The sequence below is a fragment of the Trachemys scripta genome, chromosome 6, assembly GCF_013100865.1.
Source record: "Trachemys scripta elegans isolate TJP31775 chromosome 6, CAS_Tse_1.0, whole genome shotgun sequence".
Taxonomy (NCBI): Eukaryota; Metazoa; Chordata; order Testudines; family Emydidae; genus Trachemys; species Trachemys scripta.
The window spans coordinates 28236121-28255304 of record NC_048303.1 but is presented as its reverse complement, the minus strand read 5'-3'; the positions used below and the strand labels follow the sequence as shown (position 1 = coordinate 28255304).

Below are 19184 nucleotides of genomic sequence, written 5' to 3'. Positions count from 1 at the left end.
TGAAACAGTATTTCTGACATCAGCGGTTTGAAATGGTTAGACTTTGTGGAAGAAATTAGTTAATTCACATAGTATTGGCTAATTTGCTGCATAAGATATATATGGCAGATGAATAAAGCTTGCTTTCTGAGCTATACTAGACCTTTCTAAGACCTGTCTAATTCTTTCTGAAAATTAGTTGCATTATAGCTTGCATGTTTAACCAAGATTTAGAGCTCTACCACATTTATATGCGGTGGTGCAGTTCCTTTTGCTACTCACAAACTGACTTCCATTTGTACATGCCTTGGAGTGGAATAAATGTGGCTTGTGTAATAAATTGAATGTCAGATTGACTAGATCTAGAAAATAATTTTAAAAGGTCACGTAAAATAGGCTGCCCTCAGCTCTTTTTACCAGATATGTTTGATTAAAAATAGTTTGTTCTGTTTATTAAAACTCTACTGTTTTCCCTTCAGGGTCAACTAAAGTAAATGCAGGTTAAAATGCTGACAAGTATAACAAAGTTCTGAATATAACTAGATTAAATAGTGTTGTATACCTTTCCCCACTACACAATTATTAGCTATAAAATATGTATGATAAAATTAATCACAGGTATCAGGATTCAGTTGAGTACACAATGCTACCATTTAGGCATATCCAAGCATTCCAATCAATAGGCGTTTACAGGCTACTTTTCCAGACATAGTTTCAGTTTAGAATGTTGTTATCTGTTACAAAACACATAGACCCATCGGGCCAGACTGTCTCCCACTGAGATCAAATGGAATGATTGCGCTAACAGTTGGATCAGGAACACTGTGTCTCACTGATCTTTACAGAAAATTGCTATAGGCATCAATATCTGGCATATGTAGTGCAGAATATATGAAATAACAATGTAGAGCAATGGTTCTCAGCCAAGGGTCCAGGGCTCCCTGGGGGGGCTGCAAGCAGGTTTCAGTGGTTCCACCAAGCAGGACCAGTGTTAGACTTGCTGGGGCCCAGGGCAGAAAGCCTGTATCCCACTTTATGGGGCTGAAGCCTGGGGCCCTGTGCCCCACCACCTGGGGCTGAAGCAGGAGCCTGAACAACTTACTTCATGATGCCCACTGTGGCATGGAGCCCATGGCAATTGCCCAGCTTGCTATCCCTGGCTTTTATATGCAGAAAACCAGTTATTGTGGCACAGGCGGGCTGTGGAGTTTTTATAGCATGTTTGGGGAGAGGGGCTCAGAAAGAAAAAGGTTGAGAACCCCCGATGTAGAGAATCCCAAAGAGCTCATATTGATTTAAATGGGCCCCCTCATTAATAAATGGTGTCCAAAAGAAAGGCTTTATTCTCTCTCCCTCTCCCTCTTTAAATTATTTTATTTATTGTGGAGCTTTGCCACTATATAACTATTATCTTGCTGGAGACCACATGAAAACTAAGCTCAGATAGGAGATTCTGGATCTTACAGTTTTCAGTCTGTCTCCATGTGCTGTTCTGAAGGATAAAACCAGTAATTTCAGACTGATGCAGAGAAGGAAGCAAAAAGACTGTAATTTTTATTACTAATATTTTTTCCAAGCAGTCTGTTTTAATGTTCTATTGTTGAGCTTTAGATTTGATTTCAGAAAACACTCGGAATCACTGTCAACAATCAACTTTTCAGATCTGCCCACAGTGGCTATTTAATATTTCAGACTCTGTGTATAGTTTCCTTTAGTTCAAGTGTCATCTCATGTTGCCTGCAGCATGATGCAAATCATGATCTGAGAATTAAAAGAAAGATACTGTTGCCAATTGTGCCAGTCTTTCAATATTGAGCACCCTTGGCACCAAGGCAGTTCTACAAAATGGTTTTGGGGAAGAGGTAGCTGAACAAATTCCATGGCATCACAGTTTGTAACATTTTCCAAGCACTCCTCAGATTTTTGCCTTCCTCTAAGAGTTAATGGCATTTACCCAAAACAGCCTGAAAATCAATACTGAAAAGCAGCAGGGATTAACTGTCTGCATTCCCTGACATGGAGTTCAATAGATACATTATTAACTTAATATGGCAGCCTGCCTCCAGTATCATTAAGGAAGTGAACTGGCAGTTAGGACTGCAACAGTTCTTTGTCTTGAGTCAAAAATCAGAGCTAGAATAGAATAGAATACTTTGAAATATGCACTGTATTGTAAATATGGGAAGGCAGCAGTCTGCTTTATCCTTCACACATGGGAGTGAAAAGAGTCATTACTAAAGTGTGACTGAAAACTGAGATACTCATGGAAGCTCTTTGACTCTTAGAGCCAAATTCCTATTCTTAACAAGTAGATGTTGCCAAAACATTCATAACTGAACTCACCCAAAAGTTATATTTCAGCCATATTAAATTAAAGGGACATTGTCAACTTAGTTTAGGGAGAAAACTTCGGGTTCAAGTGTTATGGAAAAGGGTTATAAAATTAATATACAAATGATTTTGATTTTTAAGAAATCAGCAAAAACAGATTTTTATAGGTAAACAGTTTCCTGAAGTTTTTGCAAACTGTACATTTTAGCATTGTTAGTGCATAAAAGCCAGATAGTAAAATGGGCAAATAGTCAGAAGCAGTAGTATCTTTGTCTAAACAGAGTTAACTACAAATAGTAAACAAAGGCAGAAAAACAGTGGAAGATACATTAGGTTTTATTTTTTCCCCGTTTTCGTAATTTAAGGTGGTGTTAGTAAAAATTGTTTACATCCAAATTTTTCAAACCTTGGTGCATAAGTGAGATTCCTCAGTCCACATTTAAGTACCAAAATAAAAGTGGTCTGATTTTCAGAGGTGTTCAGTACCTGCAGCTCTCACAGGATTTGTAGGTGGAGTGCACTTATGAAAATCAGGCCACTTATATTTAGATGTCTGAGTATGGATTTAGTAGCCTAAGTTTAGGTACAAAGGTTTAAAGTTTTAGCTATTAATTTTATCTTGACAGTGTCTTTTTTAATGTCAAAGGATCTGGCTTAAACTCTTGGTCCCACAGAATGCGAGTTAGGTGACCTGAGTCCTATTCCTGTCACTGGTATGCCTTATTTGCTGCAGTTTGGCCAAGTCAATAATGGTTGAAATTGGAAAGACTATAGATTTCTCTTAACTTTCTGTATCTCTGTTACCCTATAGGTAAAGTTTGTTGTCCCCATTTTATACATCTCCTAGGAGTTTTGGTGAGGCTTAACTCATGAAAGTTTGTAAAGTACTTTGTGATACCTTGTATGTGTACCGGTATGTCTTCCAGTAAACATTATTGTTATGGTTATTAATTTACTTCAGTGTATGACAATTGTTCTACTATGCAAATAGAAAATGTTACGTAACCGATTTCTGAGATCAGTTTTCTGCCCTGTTAGTGAAAAATATATCAAAGGAGTCTTTATCAATACTATGACTGAATGTAGTAGTGTTAAAGCCAGTGGACACATTGTAGTCAAAGGGGCTTAACACATGTACAGGTTTTTGTTTGTTTGTGTCTCTAAAACATTTACAAACTCAAATTAGGGTTCTGGTGATGTTCTGTAAAATCCTCAATAGTTTGGAATCCAGGTATTTTGAGAACTCATATCTCACTACCTGTTTTATATTGATAATGGATCCTTCAGGGTGCAGTGGCTTGCAACATCAACGTATAGATGGGAAAGGCCCAGTGGAAGGTTGTTTTCAATGAAGGCTTCTCTAAATCTGGAATTTGTTACTTCACCCTTTTTGCCCAGATTCTGAATGTATTGATCTTTAGGATATGTTGTGAAACTTGTCTATTTAAATGGACCTTTTCAGGAGGTTTAGCTTCTAGAGAGCTTGTCAAAATATAATATTTGGGAGGAAAGTTTGGAAAACTTTTAATTTTTTTCTTCAAAACTTTATAGGAAACCAATGTATTTGTCAACAAAAAGTTGAAAACCAAAATTTTGGGTTTTTTCCCCCTCCACTTGTTTCTTTACCCTTCCTCCCCTTTTTTTCACTTGTTTCCATCTTGCCACTGAGAAAGGGAAAAAAGTAGATGGTAAGAATCCCCAAATCAGAACATTTCTTGGTTATTTGCCTCTATCAAAAGAACAAAACAAACAAAAAACCCCAAAACAAAAACCACACAGAAAACTGCAAAAGAAACAAAAAATATCCATTAAAATTTTCATTTAAAAATAATTTTTTCATTGAAAATTTATTCCAATATGTGCACTGGATGATTTGAGGATTTTTATTATTTCTTTGATATTCATAAGGTAATTTTGTACAGCACAAAGATATTGTGTTAAGCACTATAAAACTATAGAATATGTATGAATAGGAGTGCTAAAATAGGATGGATAAACAGTATGGTTGAAATGCTAATTTAATATACCACACTAAGCTATCTAGATGATATCTAGAACACATTAATGCATGTGTAATACTGATCCTGAATACTAAGAAATACAGGAGTCATTCCCTGAGTGAAAGCTTTCACAAACAATGAAAGTGTTACATACTGACAATTCACTCCTCTTATGGAGTGTGGATTCACATAAAATTTTCAACACGTGCTATTGCTCTTATAATGTATGATCACTGTTAAAAAGGCACACCACTAATGAAGAGACAGACATACTTGCACGGTGACAAAAGGACACAACTTTATTCAGGCCAGCCATTGTTACAGGATAGGCACTGGGATAGTCCTTGCCAAATCCAGCCAAGCTAATGGTTTCCTAGTTTGCACACACAATCCCAGACCCAGCCACAATCCCTCGCTAAGGCCCAAAGATTTGAGCAGAGTGCCTCAACTAGTAGGTTTAAATTTTAGCCTGTCCCTGTGATAGCTCCTTATTTATACTAATCCTTGTGGCTCATTGGAAGAGCCACATTGGGTCAGTAAGCAGTTTCACAGGCAACCAGGGGCTGATGTTGCCTTGTGCTACTATTGTTACTGTAACCATGTAGGTGTCATGTTAGTACCCTACAATAGTTCATGTAAATTTCCCTGGTAGTGCAATCACTCACTTGCTTTATTATGCATTCCCCTATATATTCCCCACATCACCTCAATGAGTAATATCCAGTTTAAAGGGTCTAAAATAAAGATGGATCAGAATCAAGTCCACACAAAGAGATGTTTAAGAGTAGGTTAGATAACTGTCTGTCAGGGATGGTCTAGACAGTATTTGGTCCTGCCATGAGGGCAGGAGACTGGACTCAATGACCTCTCGAGGTGCCTTCCAGTCCTAGAATCTGTGGGTACGTCTTCACTACCCGCCGGATTGGCGGGTAGTAATCGATCTATCAGGGATCAATTTATCACGTCTCGTCTAGACGTGATAAATCGATCCCTGAACACGCTCCCCGTCGACTCCGGAACTCTACCAGAACAAGAGGCGGAAGCGGAGTCGATGGGGGAGCCGCGGCCGTCGATCCCGTGCCGTGAGGACCCGAGGTAAATCGATCTAAGATACGTTGACTTCAGCTACGCTATTCTCGTAGCTGAAGTTGCATATCTTAGATCGATCCCCCTCCCCCCCCCAGTGTAGATCGGCCCTATGAATCTATAAAAATAAACTTCTCCAAACTTTGGGAAAGCATAAATCAAGATCTGAGCTTTGCTTGTCAGGCCCTTCCCCAACCCAAAACTATGCGAAAGGTGGAACTAGCCCAAGTGAAATGGCTCTGGCTAATCAATTTTTATGCATTCATGTCTAGTGGGTATATGCACAACCATCTTTGTGGTCTAAAGTAGTGCTTAGAGTAGAGGGATGAGAGTTAGGAGATCTGTGTTTTGTTCCCAGCTCTGGCAGTATAATGCTGTGTGAGTTTGGGAAAGTCACATCGGGCCAGAGTTTCAAATGCTCAGCACCAACAATAAGGACAGTATTTTCAGAAGAGCTATGCTCTCATTTAGGCATCTAAGAAAGGGGAAGATTTTGATCTCAACACTCAACTCCTATTGTCACGCTTCTGACCAAATTTTCTGAAAAACTCAGCACCCAATGTATTGATTTTTTTTTTAAATGAAAATCTCACCACTTACTTCGGTGTGTAAATGAAAGTCAAGCTCCTTTTGAAAATATGGCCCAATTGCTGACAGATCTCTTCTAAACATCTAACCTTTAATCTTCTGCTTTAGTATCTCCAACTGTAAAATAGGGATGTTACCATGTATGTTAGTACAACATTTGAAAGTCTGGGTGAAGGTGCAAAGTACGTGCAAACCATGTATTGCTACTAACTAAATTTCCCAGATTTGTTTATCATGACCAGAAATAGGTATTCTGGCTGAAATCCTGGCTCCACTGAAGTCAGCGGCCAGGCTCCCAATTTAATAGGGTTGGAATTTCACCTCCAGAAGTGTTTATGGTTGCAGTAAATGTATCTTGACAGGAAGACAGGTGCTCAATTGCAGCCTAGCTTGGGGCATTCCTCAATAGTGCATATTCCATATTATTTACTGTCAATTACTTTAAATAAAGTTATTTCCTGCCTAGTTTCTAGGTGCATTCCATGCAACAAAACACACAACTTTTTAATCAAAATACAACAATTACATCTCTATTTAAAATTCCTAAACAGCAAAACCAATTTTTTTCTGTTTATTCCGATTTGCAGTAATTTCTCCATGAACTTACAATACCACAGCCTGAGTTTTGACAGGAATTAAATGGTATTTGGGTAACACATGACATTTTGAATAATGTTATAAGCACCTGTCACCCATTTCTATCAAAATTGGGACTTGGGACAAATGTTTTAACAATAGTCTGGCTGAGAGAAAAATACTTTATACATAACATTAGTATCTAGATAAGTGTTTGAATATCCTAAGTAATTTTGGATTTTAGATTGAAAAATACACTATGGAGGTAATTTTTGAAATCATTGTATTTGGTTTGTAAGTCTAATTGATTCACAAATTTTAAGGCCAGAACGGGCCAAGGAACATTATGATTATGTAGTCTGACCTCTTACTATGTCAAGGAGGTTCTTAATGTATCATGTAAAAGGTTATAATTTGGAGTAAAAATCAACAGGATCTTCAGTAAAAATAGTTTCAACTGAGCTTCAATGGCATTCACAGATTCAGTGTAACAGTACACAATGTGTTTGTGTAATGTCAGTAATATGATGTAGATTTTTTTTCACATGCTAAACCCATTGCATATTTGTTCATCATCCTCAGCATAATTATCTTTATTCCTTCTTCCCTCCCTCAAAAGGAAGCTTATTTTTGGAGGACTGTATGGTCTTCCCTTTTCTTGTTCCATCCTCCAGTCTTTTTTGAGAGCAGTTAAATCTTGTCTTTTTTTCTTCTTTTCCTTTGCTACTCTCTATGTCCACCTGCAGGAGAGTTCATTCTGGGTGGCTGTGGGAAACAGTTGCCCTTTTTCAGCAGTAAGGACTCAGGTTTCCTAACTCAATTTCATATGGGAAATTATATTCTATTTAAAAATCCCTTCAAATTTTGTTTGGACAGGGCCTTCTTCACCTTCTTACCTGAACTGTTGGATAATGTTGGTGTGCACTGTTAAACAGGTAGCACATTTTACCCTGTAGCAGGCTGCATTTCAGGAGTAGCTAAATTGATTCACATAAAATATTAATAGTTTGGAAAATGTTTTAAGATACTTGTGTATAGTACCTTTCCTTTAGATGTGGGACATAATTCTTATTTTCTATGTCAGTGAAGAAAGTGTCTGCTTCTGAACATGCTAATTAGGTCCAGTAAAATTGCCCTTAATAATGTGGCGTATGGGTATTTGCATATTCTCACGCATGTGATTATATAGGTTTTTTTTCGTTGTAATGGATAATGCAGATACAAGCATTTTTGTCCAGCAATGAAGGGACTAATTGAACACACCAAGTTATAATGAGTTGGTCCAGGTGTTTTGTAAATTGCAATACATTAGGAAAATTAATAGTGTTTAATAATCATGAAATCTACACTTCCATCTCTATGATTGTGGTATAGTAGGGCAAGTGTTTGTGTACTGAATTGGGAAATAAAGAATACAGGAATATGACCCCAATATGATTAAAGGCTATTTCTTACTCTTCATTTTCTCCATTTATATGTAGCACATATTGAAAAGGGACTGAACACACACAGAGATATAGTAGCATAAAACAACTATGAAAGATTGAAGAAAAATTCTTGTGAAATTTCTCATTTGAAGATGCTTAAATATTACATTGACAGATATCTTAATATAGATTAAATTATATGACATTAGATTAAATAGATGAAATAAAGATATAAAGCTAGTTTTTATACCTGGACATCTCCTTCACTGCACAGTGTACCATATATGGAGGTGAAAATTTGGGGAATTGTGCTCTTGTAGGTATTATAGTATAGTCTAAGGGGTAGGATTCATGGAATCTGTTCTGTTCTGTCATTGTCTTCTGCATGACACTGGGAATTTAGCATTTTTATGCCTTAGTCTGCTTATCTGTAAAATGGTAATAACTACTTTCACTGGTGACGCATAATTCATATTTGTTAAGCACTTAAAGATCCTCAGGTGAAATCTTTAAATCATGATTTGAGGACTTCAGTAACTCAGCCAGAGGTTATGGGTCTGTTACAGGAGTGGGTGAAGTTTTGTGGCCTGCAATGTGCAGGAGGTCAGACTAAATTATCATGATGGTCCCTTCTGGCCTTAAAGTCTATGAATCTATGAAAGGCACTATAGAAGTGCAAAATATTGGCATTATATGTGGAATATGGTGATGTGATTTTATATTATAAATTAATCCCAAAGTATAGTAAGAAAATCACAGTGTGCTTGCCTCTCTTTAGTTTGCTTGGATGAGAAAATCTCATGTTGTATTACCTGAATTTCATCATCTAAATAATTTGTAATTTCCCCCCCCAGATTTTCCATATGACATATGATCTGGCCAGTGCTGTGGTGAGAATCTTTAATCTAATTGGAATGATGCTACTTCTTTGCCACTGGGATGGTTGTCTTCAGTTCTTAGTACCATTACTTCAGGATTTCCCACCAGATTGCTGGGTGTCCCTAAATGGTATGGTTGTAAGTATTGTTCATTTTTCATTGTGTTTTTCAAACATTCTTCTAAATTGTCAGTAAACTGCTAGTTAAACTTTTTAATGGAAAAAAAAGTATATAGTAATACATTGCACTACATGTTAATATTTAAGATTGCCTTTTTCTTTTGTTGGTTGACTGACTACTAACTTTTTGTAACCCGAACCTCCGAATCACAGCTAGAACTAGTTGTTTTCCATGACTGTTCAAAATCAGAAGATCTTTCAGTTTTAAAATCATCTTTATCTATCAATCCCCACTCTCTCAGCAAACTACCTAGAAGAAAGTTGGATGAAGTTTAAAAAAGACCAGTAGGTAGGGCTGGCCAGAAAAGATTTCCATTTTACAAAAAATTCAAAATTTGATTTTGTTCCAAAGCGGCGACCAGGGCCTCCCGGGGAGGGGGGGGAGGGGGGAGACGACAAGTGGGGCAATTTGCCCTGGGCCCCACGGGCTCCCACAAGAATATAGTATTCTATAGTATTGCAACTTTTTTTTATGGAAGGGGCCCCCAAAATTGCTTTGCCCCAGGCCCCCTGAATCCTCTTTGGGCAGCCCTGGTGGCAACAGGAGAAGGTGAGAAACAGCATGTCTAATTGAGAGCTGGGACTTGAATCTGGGTCTCCTACTCACCTGGGATGTGGGAGACCCAGGTTCAAGTCTATGCTTTGAATTGGGCATAGCAGACGCAGAGTCTCCAGCATCCCAACTAACTGCCCTAACCACCAGGTACCTGTATGTTCTGGGCTCTTGCACCCTCCTTCTCACTCACTAGAAATGACATCCTGGGCCTGAAAAATCTTAACTATGAACATTTTGTCAAAAAACTGGAATTTTTCAACAGGAAAAGGTTTTGTAAATTATCCCACCAGGTCTATTATAAAGACATTTTACCCATGTGTTATTAGTCCAGTTTTGCCCTCAGTTACATGAATACAACATCCTTTAAACCAAATCCTGAAGTTGTTTCCCAATTTTTTCCTTAGCATTTACTCTGGCCAAATTTCCATGGAAAATTTTCCTAACAAACAGTGAGGAAAAATTAAGGATTTACTTCACTTGGAAGGTGTGTGTGTGTATGAAGTGCTAATTCAAGGGCAGAACTTGGCTGCATTTGTGTTACTTCTCATCTGTTGTAAGAGAAATGGAGCCACACAGCTTTGATAACTGTCTTGAAGGCTGACAGCTTCAAAGAGCTAGGTGGTGTTTCTGTTGAAGCCTTCAGATGATGAAGAATAGTTGATACACTGGGAAATCTGTTAAAAAGATGCTAAAATTAAACTTTTCCCATTTTAATATATTCCACCATTAGGATTTCTTATTATTATGTGGAACAACACAATATTGTGTATGTGGAAGGGGAAATGTGATCGAGGTAAAATAAAAACAAAAACAAACAAATCCATTTAGAAATAGATAAGCCAAATGTCACAGAAACTGGGCAAATTGTCAAGTGAATGAATCCAATAAATGGAACAATTTTTGGCAGTGTCTGTCTCAGTTTGTTGATGGTACAGACAACATCAAGGAAGTGTTTAAGCAAGGAATCTCTCTGCTGGGATTTGAACCAAAAAGCCTCAGATCTAAAAGCAGCAACTCTACGCTACTGATACTCAATGGAGCCACACAGCAAAACAAACAAACAAAAAATTCCTTTAGTTGTCAATAGTGGCAGCACTTATATTTTGTTTCATACCTTTTGTTACTAAAATACGTCATTATATGCAACCACAGTAAGAATGGACTAAGTTATTTGGCCTTATTTTCAGCTAATGGAAGCCGTGCAGGTTTGAAATGAGGCTGTTGTTTTGAGAACTTTTCCAAGCTCATGTTTTTCCAGAGCCAAACACTATGCATATAAACAGCTTTACTGAAGCCCACCATTTACTGAGCACATTATTATATAAAAGGGAGAGAAAGACAGTACAGAGACAGGTACACAATAGTGTAAGCACAAATGCTTGTCTCGTTCAGCAACCAGAAGTTGGTCCAATAAAAGATATTACCTCACCCACCTTGTCTCTCTAAAATCTTGGGACCAACAAGGCGAGAACAACACTGCAAAGAGACAGCCTCCCACCCCCAAACTGTCATTTCTAGAATTTAAGAGCTGAAGAGGGAGATGTTCTTAATCAAAGAAAAAATATTTTATACAGATATCTTTGTGTTCGTATGAAGCATACAAAGGGACAAATCATTTTTTTCAAATTAGAGAAATCATTTTATAGTCTTTTACTTAAAAGTAAATACAATTTTATATAGGAAAAAATAAATTTCAGGAATAAAGGAGGAAAATCTTTTTACTGAATAAAAGAATGTCAACCAGATGTTTAGAAAATGCCTGTAAGAAGAAGAGAAGTGGGAAACAATATCCCTACACTGTTGCCACTACCCATTTGGTACAAATTCATTGGTGGCATAAGTTGGTGCAATGCAAATCAATGTAGTTGTACCCACAACCACCATGTTTTTTCGTCTGACTTCTTGTATAGCACAGGCCGCAGCTTCCTTGCATTCATTCCTGTTTGAACTAGTGTATATCTTTTGGATAATTTTAAAATCAAGGTTGGATGTTTATCTGTAATGGAGAATTCACCACAACTCTCGCGCTAACTGTTGTTGTAATGCTTAATTAACCTCAATGTTAAAAATGTGCACCTTATTTCTAGTCTGAATTTGATTAGATTCAACCTCCAGCCCTTGGATCTTGTTATAACTTTGTTGACTAGATTGAAGAGCCAATTATCAAATTTTTGTTCCTCACTTAAGTACTTGTAAATGTCGATCAATCATCCCTTAAACTTCTCTTTGTTAAACTAAAGGGATTGGATTGCATGAGTCTGTCACTATGAGGCATGTTTTCCAATCTTTAATCATTCTCATGGCTCTTCTCTGAACCCTCTCCAATTTATCTACATCCTTTTTGAATTGTGGACCTCAGAGCTGGACACAGTATTCCAAAAGCAGTCACCACAGAGCCAAATACAGAAGCAGAATAACCTCCCTACTCCTACTCAAGATTTTCCTGTTTATATATCCAAGGACTGCATTATACCTTTTGGCCACAGTGTTGTACTGTGAGCTCACATTCTGCTGATTATCCACCAGGACACCAACCCCCCCTTTCCCACCTCTCCCAAGAAGTCCTTTTCAGAGTCACTGCTTCCCAAGATAGAGCCCCCCTATCTTGTAAGTATAGCTTCAATTCTTTGTTCCTAGATGTATGATCTTATATTTAGCTATATTGAAACACACATTGTTTGCTTGAGCCCAGCTAACCAAGAAATCTAGATCACTCAGTCTCATTAACCTTCACCCTTCATTAGTTACTGCTCTATCAATTTTTGTGTCATCTGCAAACTTTATTAGTGATTATTTTTATGTTTTTCTTCTGGGTCATTGATAAAAATGTTATATAGGGTAGGGCCCACAACCTTCCCCGAGGAACCCCACTAGAAACACACCTGCTCAATGATTCCTCATTTACAATTGCATTTTGAGATCTATCAGTTAGCCAGCTAGCCAGCATTTTTAATCAATTTGGAATGTGCCAAGTTAATTTTGTATTCTTCTAGTTTCTCAATCAAAATGTTCTGTGATACCAAGTCAAGTGTCATACAGAAGTCTATGTATATTACATCAACACAATTGCCATTATCAATCAAACTTGTAATTGCATTAAAAAGATAATTAGTTTTGACAAAATCTGCTTTGCATAAGACACTGCTGATTGACATTAATTATATTACCTTCCTTTAATTCTTTATTAATCAAGCCCCATATCAGCCATTCTATTATTTTGCCAGGGATTAATGTTACACTTAAATTCCGATAATTACCTGAGTGGTCCCAAATATCCTTTTTACATATTGTCACAATATTAGCTTTCTTCCAGAAATTCCCCGCCTGTATTATAAGACTTATTGAATAATCAACATTAGTGGTCCAGAGAGCTCCTCTGCCAACTCTTTTAAAATGCTTGAAGCCTGTTGTCTGGACCTGCCAACTTAAAAAACGTCTATCTTAAACTGCTGTTTAACATTCTTCTTAGTTATTGTTTGAATGGAAAGTATTTCTTCATCATCATCATCTATGAATATATCATCTGGGCTTCTTTCCCCAAATACAAATATTTATTGAACATGTCTTCCTTTTATACATTATTATTGACAATTCAACCCTTTCCATCTAGTAATGGAGCAATACCATTGTTAGATTCCATTTGTGTCTTTCTCAGGCTGAACTTTTCTGGAAAGTTACAGCCAAAATGGTTCAGCCATTTCCGAGAATGAGGGGAAAATGTTTTTTGAAAAGGTAAAAAGAATGTGGATGGTATTTTCTTTGAGAAGGTCATGGAACTTATAATATGGCAAAGGAGTGGCCTTTGTGCCTTTTGCCATCTCCAGGAATCCACCCAAATTTGGCTAATTTATAAGCCTTTGAAAAATTTCAATTTACACATGGTCAGTAGAGTAGGTAAACTCTTCAAAGTTTATCCTCACTGAGCATGCTTCATCCCCTCACCGCTCCTGTGTGTGACTGGGCATGGGGAAGGAGTAGATTCACCAGGCTCCATGTCAATAGCTGAGACAGCAGTGAGGGATTGAAAGGGAAACTGTGACTAGGAGTGGGGTGGGGGGAGGGAAGACTGGGAATGGTTAGGTAAAGAGGCAGGAGGGAAGACTGGGACTGGTTGGGCAAGGAAACCAGAGGATCTAAGGGAGAGGGGAGGCTGTAACTCATTGGGCAGGGAGACTGGGGCTGATGAGGGAAATGGGGAGCAGATGGTATTTGGAGCCAGTTGGGAGGGAAGACTGAAATCAGAGGAGAAACTAGGGGAAGACTGGGACTAGTTGAACAAGGAGACTGTAGCTGGGACTCAGTGTGGGAGGAATGGGACAGGGAAGAACTGAGACTGGCTAGGCAAATACACTGGGACTAGGAGCCAGGGAGGAGTGTGTGTATGCTTAGTGGGGTGAACAAGATTGGATGAGGAGACTGGGGAGAGAGAGAAATGGGCAGCATGTGGGAGAACAACTGGCAAGCCAGCATGGAAGGGAGAGACAACTGATGAGGAGCTGGGAGGGAAGAATGAGGACTGGCTGGGCAAGAAGACTCAGATGGGGAGCCCAGAGAGGACAACTAGGTCTGCCTTGGCTAGGTGACAGACTGGGATAAAAAGCCTGAGGAGTGAAGAGTTGGTTTGAGAAGAATGGAACTTGGAACAAGGAGCTAGGGATGGAGAAAAGACATCACTAGGACAGAGGAAGGTTGCAGGAGACAAGAAATTAAAGACTATCACAAGGGGGTTGGATTAAGACTTAATTAATTCTGCCATTTCCAAACTTTTGAGTGCTTGACTTGTAATGTTACTGTTCTTTTAATGTGTGGTGTGTGGGTATTGTTGTGCATAATAAGTGTATATAACATGTTAAAGAAAATGACTGCTGGTTGTGGTGGCGACAGTAAAGAGACCAGTAGCAAAGATGGAAACAAGGATCTGCCCGTGTACATTACATGATCTCTGTTTGGTGCTTAGGTACCATGGTGATGAACATGGTGTAAATGAGAGAGAGAAATATAGTGGATGTTGTGACAGAAAAAATAGCAACTCTGCGTCCAACAAAAAGCCCATTGTCTCAATGGGCAATCAAAATATAAAATCCAATGTTATTTTCTCAACAAAGAAAAACAGCAGGGTTTAAGCCAATCTCTAATTAGAGATTTTGATGAGGCCTTCACAAGCACAAATTTTACCCCACATCTCTTCTATGGGATTTCTTGTACCTTCCTCTGGATCATCTGGTGCTGGCTGCTATCAGATGCAGAACACTGGACTAGATGTATCATAGGTTTGGTCTAGTATGGCAATTCCTTTGTTCCTATGTAACATCTATTCTGTCTCTGACAATGGCCAATGACAGATATTTCAAAGGAAAGTGCAAAATCCTTATGTTTCATCAGACTACACAAAGGGACATTTCTCTATAATTTAGCTGATGATCAGCCTTAAAAAATGAAGATTTATAACCTTTGTAATTTTATCTTAGTTTATGCAACTGATGATGGTGGTATTCTTACTCAAACAAATCTGTACCCCACATTACATTTTAGCTATTTGTCTCACAAATATTTCCTTAACCTCCTTGATAGTGTCTGGGTGCAGCTGTCCCTCCATCTGTCTGGGGGGAGGCCACACACCCTCGCTACAAGGCCTCTGGAGGGGCACAGTTCAGGTGGGAATTAACACCGGGGCCTCTGCCACTCAGCGGGATAAAGCAGTCAGTAACCTCAGAGCCCAGGCCCTCAGGCAGGGTGGGGCATCAAACAGAGAACTCTATACTGCAGTTAGGGCAGAGCAGTAGTGAGTCTAGGCACCCAGGACCTCCAACAGGGTGGAGCACCAAACAGTTAGCGGGCTCTTGCCTGTAGTCAGGGCCAGGCAGCAAACAGTCAGGGGTTCTGGCTCTGGCAGACCACCGACAAACACAGGCCTTTTGGCCTAGACTGGCTAGCCTGCTGCCCGCAGGTGGGGTGCAAAGGCGCAGGGAGACCCGGGCCCACCCAACTCCACTGGGTCTCAGCCCAAGGCCCTAATAACAGTGTCAGAGTGGTCCACCATGGGCTCAGCAGGGAATCCGGCCGCAATACTCTGACCAACTGTCAGTCAGCAACACAGCCAAACTATATTTGGCTTTCATGGGCCATTTCCTACACTCCCTGAGTCCCAGAGTCGTTGTTCATCTCATCAGTGTAAACAACTAAAGGCAGCTCCAATATTTCCTTGGCACCCAGCGGCTCCGGCCATCCCTACGGGTCTTGGGCGCTGTACCGGCTGCTGTCAGATCCGACCTCCAGCAGCGGGTGGGAGACGTCCTTCTCCTCTGGCGACTCCTGTCCAACTGAGCTGGAATGCCTGCCTTTTATATTTCTAGTTCTTGCCCCGCCCCTCTGCTTCTAGCAGGGTGGGCATGGGTGTCCTGGCTCTGCCCACCAAGGGGTGGTCGTGGCTGTCCCTCCGTCCATCTGGGAGGGTGGCCACACCCCCTCGCTACAGTGCCCTTCACAATTTGGTGGTCTTGCTGATCCATTGAGTGTTCTCTGGGTTTACTATTACTGGTATACAGTAGTTGTTGAAGATCTTACTTTTTTCTGGCTATTTTTTCCTGTTGGATTTTTTTTATCGTCGTTGTTCAGCCACACCCCACCTCCTGTGTTTCTTAGGCTTAGTGGATGGATTTTTCAGAAATATCCAAGTAAGCTTGAAAGTCAGCAAAAACTTCTCATCTTGGAAACTCCAGAAAAGGAAATATTCTGAGAATCAATTGTTTAAGGTACCAAGTTATAGTTGCAACAAACTATGTCCAAAGGTGATTTTTCAGCTAATGTCTGCTTAAAATCATCCATCTTTGCTGCTCCAGATTTTATTGTTCTTCGATCTCTCCTAACTAGAGATGAGCCTCAGCTACAATGTCCATCTCTGGATCTGGAGCTTGACTTTTCCATCATTTGTAGGTAAAGATATTTGGATCTGGTGTTTTTGTTTGGCCCATTGGAAGGAATAAGATCAACTGTGAAGTTCAGATCTGGACCTGAACATCCCCAAAGCTAGGAAATGTGCAGATGTGGGATTTTGCTTTGGCTGTTTCTCTACTCTCAACATTCTGCATTCACTGTTATTTCTCTGTTACAGACAGTGGCGGATTAGCCACTGAGCAAACGGGTCCACGCCCAGGGGCCACAGCCATTTGAGGGGTGCCTGAAAAAATGGGCGCCCCCGCGCCCTGACCCGCTCTGCCCACCTGTTGCTGGAGAGCAGGGTTGGGGCGCGGGGGCTTGCCCAACTCCGCCAGCCTGGTGCTCCTGCTGGGGAGTGGGGGAAGCCCTCATGCCCTGATCCTGCTCCCCAGCAGGAGCACCGGGTGGACGTGGCAGCCCTGACCCTGCTCTCCGGCAGGAGTGCCAAGCTGGTGGAGCGGGGCAAGCCCCCGTGCCCTGACCCCTCTCCACAGCAGGAGCAGCAGGCAGGCAGAGTGGGGCAAGACCCCTTGCCCCAACGCTATTTCTCCACCAGTAGCATTGGGGGGGGGACCCTCACTTGCTCCGGCCCAGGGCCCCACAAATCCCTATTCCACCTCTGGTTATAGAGACCATTAGTGAGCACTTAACCTTATGCTGGTATTTGTATAACCGAAGTTATCCATAATGATTCTTATTCCCTTTGGGGGAGGGGAAAATAAAATCAACTGTGCTGGGATCCCCGGGGTACTGTTGGGCCTCTTAACTCTCTAGCCTGGACTGTCTCTCACAATGCTTTGCTAGTGACAAGCAGGAAGCACCTCCAGGCACTGCTATCACTCAGCATAACAGCATATGGAGCCCCTTACCCAGCTAGATTGCATGAATGTTCTCTGAGCTACTCATGAATCACAAAGGGAAAGGCACCAGCCAATTCCCCCCAGCTCCCCAGCCTTGCATCCCAGAATTGTAGTCTTGAAGCCTGACCAGTGTGTGTTTATTACCCAATCCGCCCCTCCCTCGATGTGGAGAGGACACACACTAACCTTTGTAAACTAAACTGAGATTTCCCCAGCACTTCAACCAAAACACACTGTTTTAGGTGAAAACATAAAACATATTTATTAACTCAGAAAGATAGATTTTTAGATCATTATAAGTGGTAGGCACAAAAGATCAGAGATAGTTACCAAAAACGACAAAAAATAAGCATGCAGTCTAAATCTTAAACCTTATTACACTGGGCAGTATTTAGATCAAGCAGTTTTCTCACCTCACTGAATGTTATAGTTCTTAATACACAGGTTTCCACTTTTAAGCCTGGGACCAGTCTACACAGTTGAAGTCTTTGTCTTCCCAGCATTCTTATTATTTCCAGCATAGCTGGGGGAGGAGAAAGGCCAAGGCATGGTACCACTGTCCCTTGTTTTATACCTTCAGTCCTTGTGCCTGGAAAATATTAGCACAGACATGTCTGGTGGGCTTTGCTGAATCACAGAGTTGGGGCAATCCCCTATTGTGTGATGCTTGTGCAGCCCTCTTATAGCATTGTAAATCCCTTGATTACAATTCTCCTGCTGATTAATGGTCGCTTAACATCGTACTGGGAGTGGTTCACCTCCTTCATTGTCACTGGCAAACTTACAACATGTTTCAATAACAAAATCTCATAACTTCACACATACTAACAATTTACATATTTGGACAGGAGAATGGGTTTCAGCAGATCATGACCTTTCATATGATATCTTACATGGCATACTTCGTATGAAATATCTCATGATTCTATGACGGGTGAATATGGGGGTTCCAGTGCTGCTTTGAGGTACAGAGTGCCACATCAACCTAATTTCCACCACTATGACTTCACCTTCTAAAACATGGAATTCCAAATCACTTATGTTTTTCTTTCCAAGTGTTTCATATGGGTACCATATATAGACACTTCTTTTTTATTTGCAATGTTATGGACATTTATCAGCTTGGTCAGGTCTTTGTTCACCTCTTTGTCTTTTCCCATTCCAACTATAATTGCTGTCCATATTGTCACTTTTTATTCCTGTTTATTCTAGCAAATTTTATTTGTTCATATGAGACGTCCTCAACATCCACTGTTTTTTCCTACGATCTTCCAAAAAGCCTTCATTTTCATTGCCAGTTGTCTGATTCCCTTTTTGTTAAGATTGATACTATGCTCACCTCTCAACATCACTTTTAATCTACAAACCCTATTTGTCCATTCCTATGTACCGAATCAGGAGCATTTCACAGAAGGTTATTGTGGAGGCTTTGGATTTAAGACTCTTCCCTAATAATATAATTTTGTCTTCCAGGACATCTCCCTTTCTATTTTGTAAGTCCTTCCTACCGATATACATCATCTATGTTTTGCCTCCTTGTTGTAACTCCTCTGCCACATTGTGACATTTCACATCTCCCTTGTCTAAGATAAAAACAAATGCATTAAGAACACTTTTGTGTGAATATATTGCATTTATATTTGTGTTACCTAGCCAGCACCAGTATAATAAACAATATTTTATCTATTTGATCTAAATAAAAAGATGACAATACAAGACTCTAGCCACCTTATCATACAACTAATTTTACTCCAGCACCAAAGCAGCAGTAAAATAACTGTTCAAAAG

General features: G+C 39.9%; 1 protein-coding gene across 1 annotated transcript in view; it reads left to right on the top strand.

Moving 5' to 3' along the window:
• HCN1 (hyperpolarization activated cyclic nucleotide gated potassium channel 1) overlaps positions 1-19184 on the top strand; it is a 300393-nt gene that overhangs the window by 154335 nt on the left and 126874 nt on the right. The window contains exon 3 of the mRNA XM_034774682.1: positions 8842-9003. Within this exon, the coding sequence (XP_034630573.1) occupies positions 8842-9003 (162 nt within the window). The remainder of the gene's footprint in view (positions 1-8841; positions 9004-19184) is intronic.